The sequence below is a fragment of the Halichoeres trimaculatus genome, unplaced genomic scaffold (assembly GCF_033239565.1).
Source record: "Halichoeres trimaculatus isolate MK-OKI-2021-1 unplaced genomic scaffold, fHalTri1.1 fHalTri1_scaffold_19, whole genome shotgun sequence".
Lineage (NCBI taxonomy): Eukaryota > Metazoa > Chordata > Actinopteri > Labriformes > Labridae > Halichoeres > Halichoeres trimaculatus.
This window is the reverse complement of record NW_027437197.1, coordinates 3,085,499-3,097,790: the sequence shown is the minus strand read 5'-3', so window position 1 is coordinate 3,097,790 and position 12,292 is coordinate 3,085,499. Positions and strand designations below refer to the sequence as shown.

Genomic DNA, 12,292 nt, shown 5'->3' with positions numbered 1-12,292 from the left:
AAACAGACACAGCTCCATGGATTCACCATCAAAACATCACACAGATTTATTAGTCGGAGTTTCTCTCCTCCTCCCTCTGCTCCTCTCATTTTCATGTTTGACATTGAAGCTCGTTTTAGGAACATCTCAAACTGGAGGGAAATTTCTCCGTGATAAGAAGTGAAGCGGTGAGGGCAGCTGCAGAAGATGAATGTTATGAATATGTCTGCCGCCCTGGAGTCACTGTGTAATGATCCCTCCTTTTTTCTCCCGGCAGAGCCCCACTTCATCTCCGCCTACGACATCGGCCTCTTCACCTTCTTCTTCCTGAGGGAGAACGCCGTGGAGCACGACTGCGGGAAGACGGTGTATTCCCGAGTGGCCAGGGTCTGCAAGAACGACATCGGGGGGCGGTTTCTCCTGGAGGACACGTGGACCACGTTCATGAAGGCCAGGCTGAACTGCTCCCGCTCCGGGGAGATCCCCTTCTACTACAACGAGCTGCAGAGCACCTTCTACCTGCCCGAGCAAGACCTCATCTACGGCATCTTCACCACCAATGTGTGAGTGCGCAGACCTCACACACACTTCAAACCCAAGCAAACAGGAATCACACTCACACACACTCATTTCCAGCTGAGTCCCGCCCCTGATCTGTTTGATCAGACACTCGCTGATCAGAAAGAAACACACAAGGTTGAGCTTTGTTTTCATTTTGGTCTCAGTGTTGAATAGTTTTCTCCTGGCGTCCATGAGGTCAGAAAAAACATATAAATGTGAATATCTGTTTTATAAAAGTCCTTATAAAAGAAATGGAAGATTCCAGATGGAAGAAAGAAGATTTTGATTAAAATTCTTGGCGATAAAAAGATCTCAGCTCCCTGTATTCAAACCAGGGACGGATCCCGCTGTGGTTATTACATCTGCAAAATCACCAACGTGAATCAATAAAAGATAAGCTAACGCCTCAGCAGGGCTGAAAAGTATCACATATTACTAAAACTGGATGAAAGCTCTGCAGAAACTCTCAGTAAAGACACAAATAAGATGTAAACAAGACATAACTGTGAAGGTTTACACGTGTTAAAGCACAGAGCTCAGGGAAAGACTCCAAGACATGACATGAATTATCATAAATACGAGCTGAAAAACTCAAAATGAGAGACGAAAGTTTAGAAAGAGATGAATTAGTCCTTATAATGAGACAAAATATGATTATTTCATTAAAAAAAAGAAAAATTGAGGGTCAAAATTCATTGAACCAAGCTCAAATTTGCCAAATCCCTCGATAAAAACATGAGCTCAATTAATTAAAGTCAGAAATATATTAAAATCTCACATTCCAAAGAAAAAACTCTATGAAGCGCTTTTATGTTTAATATTCTTTCATTTAATTGCCGTTGAAAGTCACATCTGTCATAAATGAGCCCTAATCATGACACAAACGTTGACAGGAGGAGATAAAACTGTCATAATGAAGGCTTCAGAGCCACTAAATCAGTGGTGTTTTAATAAATTCTACAAAAAAATGAAAAAAATTCAAAATCAGGTCAGATTTTAAAAAAAGTTAATGTGACATTTTAGGATAATCTGAATAATAATATCACTGAAATGAAAGTCATGAAATCAGAGGGACCTTTAATCAGAAAGAAAATAATGAAACTGTCATTAAAAGTAATGAGTTTGATATTAACTTGTCAAAAGTATTAAATTAAGGTAGAAGACTAAATTTTAAAAAAAGGAAATTTTCCAAAATTTCATGAAGCACTCTTGAATTTTTTTTTCTTCCATTTTCTTAATCATTCACTCAAAGTTGAAAAACAGGCTGATTTCACCAGAGCTGCCTCTCAGTGACCTAGAGAAACAGAGAAGAATAATAAGACAAAGGCAGTTCAAAGTGCTTTACAGAGAAACAAATACACACTGAAAGGGCAACAAAAATATTAAAAGGAAAAAAAATAAAAATTGATTTTAAAAGCAAAAAAACATAAACATAAAAACAAATTAAAATAAATTAAATTGAAATAAATTAAATTAAAATAAATTGAATTAAATCTAATTAAGAAATAAAATGAAATTGAAAAAAAATAAATAAAATATATAAAATAAAACAAAATGGCAAAAAAGAAGGTTTAGATATTTATGTCTGTAGATTCAATGTCTGTAACTGCTGTGAAGGGACAGGTGTCAGACCAGGCAACTAAAGAAACATCTTTATCACTTTTAACATCAAATACTGAAAGTCAGTGATGACCATGACCCTGAAAAGCAAGGAAGGATAAAGTTTCACCACACAGCATCCTCCCGGCTTGAGAAATGAAGCTGATGTAGAAGTGCAGTTCCTTGAGTGTCCACTTGAGGCCGGCTGAAAATGCACTGGAAGCCAAACACACTTATTCAAAAACCAAATTTTTACAACACATTTACAGCCAAGCACAAAAACTGATTTTGGTATGAAATAAGAGTGATGAGGTTACCATGTATTTTTTTGATGTTTGAAAAATGAAAATAAAATTATTATTAAAAAAAAAAAAAGTGTTATAAGGTTAGCACAAGTAGAGGTGGCTAAAGTTTTTGAGTTTTGGGGTTTTTAACTTTGATTGCATATAGAGTGGACAGCGTGGCTTCGCCATTTACCATTATACAGTTTTGAAGCCAAAATTCCTCCGTCACAGGTGCAGCCATTGGCAGCTGAAGTCTGCGCAGTAGAGACTATGAGAGACTCTGAGTGGAGCTGGGTGATAAAACATATATATATTTTTTTTCTTTCGAGAGTCTAATCTCTTCTTGGCTCTCCCTCCAGAAATATTTTACAATTCTACAAAATACACAAGAACGTCAGCTGTCAATCATTGTTAAATGTGATGTAAAATCTTGTTTTTAACCTCTAATAATGAAAACAAAACTTTTCAGAAAAAAGAGGACTTGAATACAAGACAGCCAAAATATATCTTCAAATCACCACAACAATCAGATGTAAGAAATATTTCTACCAGATGTATTAATTTTTTAAAGTTTGACCACAGCCCATCTGGAATGACTGGGGAGATGGATTTTTTGACCCATACTGTAGCCAGCCACCAGGGGGAGCAGTTTTTGTGCCGACTTCACTTCGAGCTGAGCAAGATGACGTCCATTTTTTCACAGTCTGTTGTTTTCAATCAGAAAATGCTACTCATTAATGAACAGGACGAAATCAGAAAGAGATTTGAGGTTTCACTTTATCCACAGGGGGCGCCAAAATCCACACAGGAGCTTTAAGTTTGGAACTATTTATCTCTTTTGCCTCCTCAACTTGGCTTCCTTTGGAATTAATTTGAAGAGTATAAGTAACAAAGAAGAAAAAGCAGAGATTAAATCTGCTTTCATGCTTTATCACTTTCAATTAAACGTAGCAGAGGGAATACTCTGAGCTCGGAAAAGTGTTTTAACTTTCTGACATTAATCATCTGAATTAGCTCAGTGTGTGGGGGGATGAGACACATTCTGGAAACAGTTCATCCTGAGTCTGATGTGCCGCCTCTGGCTCTGTTTGGAGAGACAGGATCGTCTCTAATTTTAATAAACACAAACTTTTCCTCTGTGCACCACACGGAGCAGGGAACAAAGGAGCCCTGTGTGTCTGAGCAGACGTAATAACGTCCTTATCTCTGCATTGCTCTTACACATTACCCTCAGCGCTGAATAAAAAGGACGAACAGCTCCACCAAAAACAAGCTGCAGCTGTGCTCGAGAGCCTTTTCAACACCAACGAGGATACTAATGGGGGAACTGTGGCAAACACTTCAACTTTTCATTCAGCCCTCACATTTCATCACTTCACAGGGTTCAGCGCTTCGACAGCCTCTTCCCACCTTTACAGAGACAGAGACAATTTCCCAGAGTTGGGAGCCTCCCGCTGCTGCTAATGATCCGTGTGGATGCATGCAGCTCTCAGCCGTGCCGGAGGTACCGACTGGCTCACACTCCCTCTGGTGTTTGATTGCTCCAGGTGGGAGCGTCACACACTTCATTACAGAAAGGAAGCACAGAGAGCCAGAGTGTGTAGTTCGGAGCTTTGTGGCGCGCTTGGAGAAGTGTAATTGCATCACGTTTTTGGCTGACTGAGAAATGGCAGCCAGCGTGGTCAGTCTGTCCAACATCATAATCCAGAGCCAGATTCCAAGAAAAGATAGTGCTGTTAATAATTACACAGCAGATTGCCTCGAAAGTCTGTCTAAATATTCACGGTCCCCGAAGGATTATTCCAGATTATTTTTGTCACCTTTTGACCTTTTATCTTGATGCATCACCAGGTCTTAACTCTGCTTTAAAAACCTCTTTGGCTTTAGATAAAAAACGGCCAAAAGACCTCTTTTCTTTTTTTTTTCTTTTTTTCGCACAATCAGCGTTTGCAATTCCATATTTGGTAAAACAAGGAGCAAAAGAAAATCCCACACAGTGGCCAGCTTCCAGAGAGAAACACTTAAATGCAACGTTTGAAGTCACTGACCTTAATTAAGCAGAAAATAAATATCTAAATAATTAAGAAAATAAATAAATAGATAAATAAACATATGCATAAATAAATTAAATGAAAATAATAATTTATATGTTTTAAATGAAATAAACAAAATATTATTTTGTGGTAAATGAAAAAATATATGTATAATATTTGGTGACCCCGCATACTGGCCAATTTCCAGAGGGAAAAATTTAATGCTAAGTTTTAGTCACAGACCTTAACCAAGCAGAAAATAAATAAACAAATTGGGGAAAAAAAGGAATAAATACATAAATAAACAAATTAAAAAATATTTCTTAAGGGAGTGAAATAAAAAAATATTGATTGGTGAAAAATAAAAGTAATGATGAAAAAAATTAAATAAATTTTAAAAAAAATTACATGCACAAATAAAAAAATTAAAATATATTTAAAAATAAATAAATAAATAAACAGAAATAAACAGATAAATAACAAAATAAATAATTTGATAAATATATAAATTTATTTATTTATTTATTAATAATATTTAAAAAATGTTTTGAAAATAATGATTTTTAAAAAATTGAAATTTAAAAAATGTATTGTTCAGTGGAAAAACAAACTGTGCTGCCTTGAGTGTCCATCATGAAAGAGTCCGTTAAGAAACACTGTGAGAAGGAGAAGAAGCGTAGGAATGGTTCCACTTTTGGGAAATGCTTTCACCGTCTTCTCTTAAAAGCCGTAATGAGAGGATCAATAACAGAGGAGCTGGGATCGACTCAATCTGAGGATAAATCCTCCTCTTTATATCACAACAAACTCAGGAAAGGACCTCGCTTTAGAAGCTGCAGGCGCTTCGTGCTTCCCCATCCTTTTTCTTAAATCATAAGATTTTTGGGGTTCGGGCGCCAGATCTGTGCCTCTCCATTTTTCTCAGAAATAAAACACCTGGCTGGGAAATAAGAGAAATCAGACAGAGGGAGAGAATAAAGGAAACAAATCTGAAGAGAAATAGAAACATTACTTTGTCTGCATCTATAAGAAATGTACTGAAGGGGCAGATCGCATATTTCACCTCCTGATGGATCCTGAAACGCTTTAACCCACAGAGATCGAGATTTAGATACCTCGCAAATACAAAGTCAGATTTTATTGATCGTCTCCTGGGAAAGGCTATCTCAGTGACTTAAATTTGAGTCTGTAAAGCATCCTCATTGACTGTGTGTGTGTAAGGTGTGTGTGTGTGGGTCTGGGCGTGCTCCGTGTTGGTATTCAGATGTATTCTGTGTCCTGTCAGGGGAGCGGCAGGATCCAGCCTCTTACCTTCTGCTCCTTCACCTGGTGAGCTGCCGGTTTTCACCGTCACTGGGCTCCTTTCCACGAGCCTGCAGCCATCTTTGGTGATAGAGCGAAAAAAGAAGAGGAGGGGGGAGTGAGGGATGGTGAAGAGAGACAAAAGAAGAAGGGAAAGCCAGAGGGAGAAAGACGCAAAAGAAAGGAGAGGAAATGAGAGGCGGTAATGAGAAAAAAATCAGCGAGCTCGCAGCTTTTGTCCGCCGTCCTTTGTCTCCTCCTCGCCTGCCCTTCCTCTCAGAAGCAGCTCGACAGTCGTCCCTCCAAAAACGGCCTCCCTCACCGGGGCTGGATATGTTAATGCAATCACCACAAACACTGTCTCCATCTGTCTGGCCTAAATTGAACAGGCTCACAGCTGCTCCCTGGAGTTTGGAGCTGTAAAACAGAGCAGCAAGAGTTGGATCGGAGTACTTAGCGTCTCAGTCGGCTCTCGATCTGGGCCAGGTCTCCGTGCTAAATGACCTCCGCTCTCTGCAGATCGATGCTATGATGCTCTGAGAGGGACTCGCATGGCTTCTCTTCTGCTCTGTCGTCTTCAGATCATCAAGGAAGCAAACTGCAGGTTTGGTGACACCAACCTGAAGGATATGTAAAACACTGAGATCGATGAATTAGCAGGAGCTGCTCTAGTTGTTGCAGCTTATTCATGTTCTCTTGTGATTTCATGATCTGCAGACTCACTAAGGTGCAGGAATGTTAGTCAGCAAAACTTGTCACATGTTTGCTGCGCAACTGAGGGGTTGTGACTTTACAGTTTTGCTCTGATTTTGCCCCTCTCACCCCAGATTTGTGACAGTTTAGAAGAGAGAAACGCACCTTGACACAGACTTTTTGAAGAGCAGGGGTGTAAAGAAAAAGAAACACTTAAGTGCAGATTTTTGCCGCTACACAGTGCACTTTAGCCCACCTTTTGGCTCCTAAAAGGGCACTTTAGCGCATTTTTTTCAAAAAAAAATGGTCAGTTTTAGCTTTGTAACCACCAAGGGGAGCAGTAAAGTGTGTTTTGCTAACCAGTAGGGCACCATGAACACCGTTAAAGGGCACTTTGGGGCATTTTTGCTCTCAAACATGCACAATTGTATGTTCAGACTCCTAAGAGGGCACTTTAGCGCATGGTTTTTTTTTGGCTATTGCTCCCCTTGCAACACCACTGGCCCAAAAAAGACTTAGGCATGCATTCCAGCTTCCCACCCTCAAAGACAGATTAGCATGTTTTGGCCCCTAAGAGGGCACTTAAGAACTTAGAACATGTCTTTCAAAAATTGGTCAGATTTAGTTTTTTGACAGGAGGGTGGAGGAAGTAGGGCACTTTAGCACCAGTTAAAGGGCATTTTGTGGCATTTTGGCTACCAAGCTTACTCATTAGCGTATTTAGATTTCAAAAAGGGCACTTAAGCGCAGGTTTTCTGGACACCACTAGCCCAAAGAGGACTTAAGCACGCACTTCAGCTCCCCAGATGGCAGAGTAGCATGTTTTGGCTCCTAAGAAGGCATTTTAGTGCATGCTTTTTGGGCCCCGCCAGCCCAAAAGAGGGCTCCAGTACACATTTCAGGTCCTCGAACGGCAGATTAGCATGTTTTGCTTCCCAAGAGAGCACTTTTTCTCAAGAATCGGTCAGTTTGGGTTTTTTTACTCGCCAAGGGGACCAGTTTAGGGTGTTTTGCTAACCATGAGGGCGCCTTTAGACCTGTGAAAAGGCACTTTGGGGCACTTTGCTAGCAAACATGCACATAAGGACATTAAGACTCCTAAGAGGGCACTTCAGTACAAGTTTTTGGGGCACCAATAGCCTAAAGAGAACTTAAATATACTGTTCAGCTCCCCAGATGGCAGATAAGCATGTTTTGGCCCCTAAGAAGGCACTTTAGCTCGTGTTTTTCAAAAGATTGCAAGTTTTGGTTTTTTTAAGTGGCTAGGGCAGCAATTTAGTGTGTTTTCCCAACCTGGAGGGCACTCTGACAACAGTTTAAGGGCACTTTAGCACATGTTTTTGGGCCACCACTGCCCCAAAGAGAACTTAAACTTACTGTTCAGCTCCCCAGATGGCACATTAGCATGTTTTGGCTCCTATGAGGGCACTTCGAGAGCATTTTGGCTCCCAAGCGTGCACATTAGCATATTTAGACTTTTCAAGAGGGCACTTTAGCATGTTTTTTTTCAAGAACTGCTCAGCTCTAGTTTTTTTAACCGCCAAGGTAGGAAGTTATGTTTGTTTTGCCAACCAGGAGGGTACTATAACACTCGTTAAAGGGCTCTTTGGGGCGATTTGGCTCCTAAGCAGTCACATTAGCACGATAAGACTCCTAACAGGGCATCTTAGCACATGTTTTTTGGGCCACTGCCGCCCTTGTTTCCCTTGCTACACCACTAACCCAAAGAGGACTTAGCTCCCCAGATGGCAGAATAGCATGTTTTGGCTCCTCTGCCACATTACTGCCTTGATGACATCATCAAGGTTATGTTTTTGCACACAGAGCTCCTCCCAGGTGATGTTTTCCAAACGAGACACTGATTTTAATCAGTCAAACTGAAGGGCTCCTTCGTTTGTATGAAAATAAAACACAACAGATTAATTCCTCACATAACGAGCAGGAGATGGAGAGAGCAGGACGTGATCGTGCTGTAATTTTCTGAGTGCTTCGCCCGCCATCAGAGCGTGTTGAGCGCTTATGTAATAAAGCGTTTTAGCATTCCATCAGAATAAAGACACTTAAGACCTCCGAGCACGGACGGGCCTTTTAATTAAGTCTGCGTTCTTATTGGCAGGTCCTTCTCGTCGTGGTCCGGAGCAGCAGAGACTCTTCTGCTCGGTCTGTGCCGTCTCCGACTGATCATGAGACTCCTTATCTGTGTCTTGGTGAAGTCTCTGACCCCATCAGGTTTTGGAGGGTCACATGACGGTGTTTGGCACTATTTAAAAAATCTTTCTGTTTCCTTTAGACCTCAGAGTTCAGCCCATGTGTGTTATCTTTCCCCATGTGCAAAGAGAAACAGCTCACACTCCTTTCAGGCCGCTGTTTCACCCTGAGTGAATACCTGCAGCGCAGCAGAAAAAGGAAAAGGGCCCACTCAGCAGAGCAGCTCGACTGCAGGGAGCAGAAATTGAACTGAGGCTGCCAAGATTATCCATACATATTTTTACACTGCACAACAATACAGCAGCAGGAGCAACAGCTTTGGCCTGAAAACAGAAGAAAGGGAAGTCAGCAACACCTCAGAGCTCAGATGTGTTAAACAGAATCACCGTTTCCTGAGTGTGAGCGCGACTTTCTCCAAACCGGAGACCTCAGGCTCAGCTTGGAGAGTCGCTGTGAGCAGCAGCTTCTGTCAAACTGTATTAAGATCAGGCCCTGTCCTCCGCTGGGAGACAGCGGCTCATTTCAGGCTGGGTTTGATGTAAGTAAGCTGATATGACGGGAGGAGAGCGGTGTGTGAAATCAGAAATATTACGCAGGTATGTGGCGTGCTTCACGTGGCCGCCCAGCCGATCATTTCTCACTCACGTCAAGTCTGACATCACTTTTAGTCAGTCACAGCGCGTCCACGGACGGCGAGCAGCAGTCAGGCTGAAGTCTGACACGCCTGAAACACACAGACTCCATCTTCAGAGAAATAACTCTGAGCAGAAAAGTATCAGGCTGGATTCATGTTTCAGGGAGATTAGGAGTTTTTTTATTTTTATTTTCATTTTGCCACAGATAGTCATTAGTGAGAACAACCCCTCTTTAACCTCATTTTCAGCCGGCATGCGAGCTAATATTAGCCTAGAGCAGAAAATGTTGTGTTTTTCATCTGGATCAAAGTGTTGTGTTTATATCAGGACTAAAGGCTCAAACACAGTGTCACAGTTTAGCTTCAAATTAGAAAAATGACTTAATATAAAAAACTTTTCTCTTGTTGCATTGGCAGATTTTTTGTTGTTCCAGTCAAATCAGACCTCATTTGGTCTGTAAATAACTTGATATCAGACATTTTTCTGGAGTGTTTAGGTGAATGTGGCTCATATCAAGTATAATAAGACATTTTTATCTAAAAAAAGATTAAAACACTTGATAAGATTTCCGTTTTTTTGCTGTGAGATGACCTTCAGTTTAGTCCTCCTCTTGTGGTTGTCTTTGCTGCTGCTCTCCCTGCCTCCAGTAGTGAATTAGCAAATGTTTGTGCCTTCTCAACCAACTGTTTCACAACCCACCTCCCCCCTGTGTCTGATTTTACAGCGTCATATCTAGAGAGCGGATAGCTGGGTCCATGAGGTTCGTCCTCACACCCAATCCAGCCTATGGCCTCTTCTCCTCGTCACTCCTCACTTTCAGCCTGTTTCCTGCGCTTTCCACTGCCCACTCTTCTATCTAAACTGCAAAAAATTGAAATCTTATCAAGTGTTTTTGTCTTAATTTCAGTAAAAATTGTCTTGTTATACTCGATATGAGCCACTTCAAATGGTCAATCCAGAAAAAAAGTCTTTTTTCAAGTTATTTAAAGACACAAATGAGGTCTGAATTACTGTAACAAATCTGCAAATGGAACAAGTGAACATTTCTTGTATTAAGTCATTATTCAACTTTTAAGCAATTTTTTTTAGCAAAACCTTGGGTCATCTTCAAGGCTCTCCCTACCCCTCTTTGAATTCAGCTGCACACTTTTTCAAAGTTGATAAAACTGGAGCATCATCCCCTGATGTAACAACCATGTTCCTTGGGGGTTAACTCCTTTTTTTGTCTTTTTATCTCATAATTATGACTTTATTATCTCATAATTTCAACTTTTTTATGTCATGAATTTGACTTTTGCTGTCTTTTTTTTTTTGACTGGCAGAAATGGGCTTCCATATAATTTGAGTGTAACAAGTAAAAAAAAAAAGTCCTCCAATAGAATAGCCCTGTTTCCTGCTCTATCCACTGCCCACTCTCCGATCTACACTGCAAAAAATGAAATCTTATCAAGTGTTTTTGTCTTGTTATACTCGATATGAGCCACATTGAACTGATCACTCCAGGAAAATGTCTTGTTTCAAGTTGTTTAAAGACAAAAATGAGGTCTAAACTGCTTGTGACAAGTTAAAAAATCTGAAATATATCAAGAAAAAATTGCTCGGAAATTTGCTTGAAACTAGAATGATGACTTTATACAAGTCACTTTTTCTGTTTCCATTGGCAGATTTTTTTTTTTACTTGTTACAGTAATTCAGACCTATTTTTTGTCTTTAAATAACTTGAAACAATACATTTTTTGGGACTGTTTAAGCAAATGAGATTCATTTCGAGTCTAAAAAAGACATTTTCTACTGAAATCAAGACAAAAACACTTGATAAGATTTCAGTTTTCCAGTGTAACCAATAGCGAAAAGAGCCTGAAACAAACAAACAAAAACTTTTAAAAAAGGGGGACAGAGGCCACTGGGCTCCACTGATAACATTTCTGCCTCCATGACCCAGACTTAGATAAGCGATGGAGGATAGATGGATGGGAAGGCCAGTTTTGCTCCATTGCTGCTCATCACACCACACGAGTGAAGCTGAAATTTGCACCAGAACCAGATCCAGAATCAAAACTTATTTTTCTGGAGCGAGCAGGGAGTGGAGTGGGATGCAGTCTTGTTTGAGCGGGACTAGGTGTAGCAGGCACGGTGGGACTTTGAGCGGAAGCTCTTGTTCTTCTTTGCTGCTGCTCTCCCTGCTTCAGCTGTCCATGAATGCACATGAAGGGAGGTGTGCTCTCCCTGCCTTAGGAAATGTCATTTTACATTAGCATGTGGAAGAGAGTGGAGCTCCCAGAACAAACCCATACTGCAAAAATAACTTGCGTTGCATGCAAACAACTCAATTTGAAGACCAGGGTCTCTGCAGGTTTCAACAAGCTAAGTTTAAGACCTTTTAAGACTTTTTTTAAGACAATGTGTACAATTTAAGACCCATTTCATATCGATGCTGGCAAAAAAAGTACAAAAGACTTGAAGGAAATTTGGAGGCCCAGAATTTATTCAATACAAAACACGTAACCTATCTTAAAATTTCAGAAACATCTCTGTTGTGAACCAAGATTTGTTCGGAAGTCAGAATAAGAAGCAATGTTGGGAACTCTACAGCCAACAGCCATTGTGTGTGTGTTTTCCTGCGCACAAGAAGGAACTATCTGAGCTCTTGTCCCGTGACTGCAATCTCCTCCACAATATCCTTGAGCCCTACCAATTGTGCTCAAAAATCGAAACATTCCAGCCATAGATTTTTGAGACCTTTCAAAATCGTTTTCAAGACCTTTTTGGGATTTTAGGAGAAATTTAGACATTTTAAGGCCTTAAAATCAAATTATTAGATTTTAGACTTTTTTAGACTTTTTAAGACCCTGCAGATACCCTGGAAGACAGTTCCGATGTAAAGATTAATAATAGTATGAAATCTTTTTTAAATGACTGCACAGCTGATTTTCTTTTCATGCAGCAGTCGAATAATCTTCAAATCACAGAAAAAATCCAGGACTCAACATGTTTTGTA

The 12,292-nt window shown here is 40.3% G+C and overlaps 1 protein-coding gene across 3 annotated transcripts in view; it reads left to right on the top strand.

Moving 5' to 3' along the window:
• The window catches only part of sema5ba (sema domain, seven thrombospondin repeats (type 1 and type 1-like), transmembrane domain (TM) and short cytoplasmic domain, (semaphorin) 5Ba), a 251,797-nt gene that overhangs the window by 183,319 nt on the left and 56,186 nt on the right, over positions 1-12,292 (top strand). For all 3 annotated transcript variants that reach the window (XM_074695481.1, XM_074695479.1, XM_074695480.1), the window contains exon 9: positions 257-542. In XM_074695481.1, the coding sequence (XP_074551582.1) occupies positions 257-542 (286 nt within the window). The remainder of the gene's footprint in view (positions 1-256; positions 543-12,292) is intronic.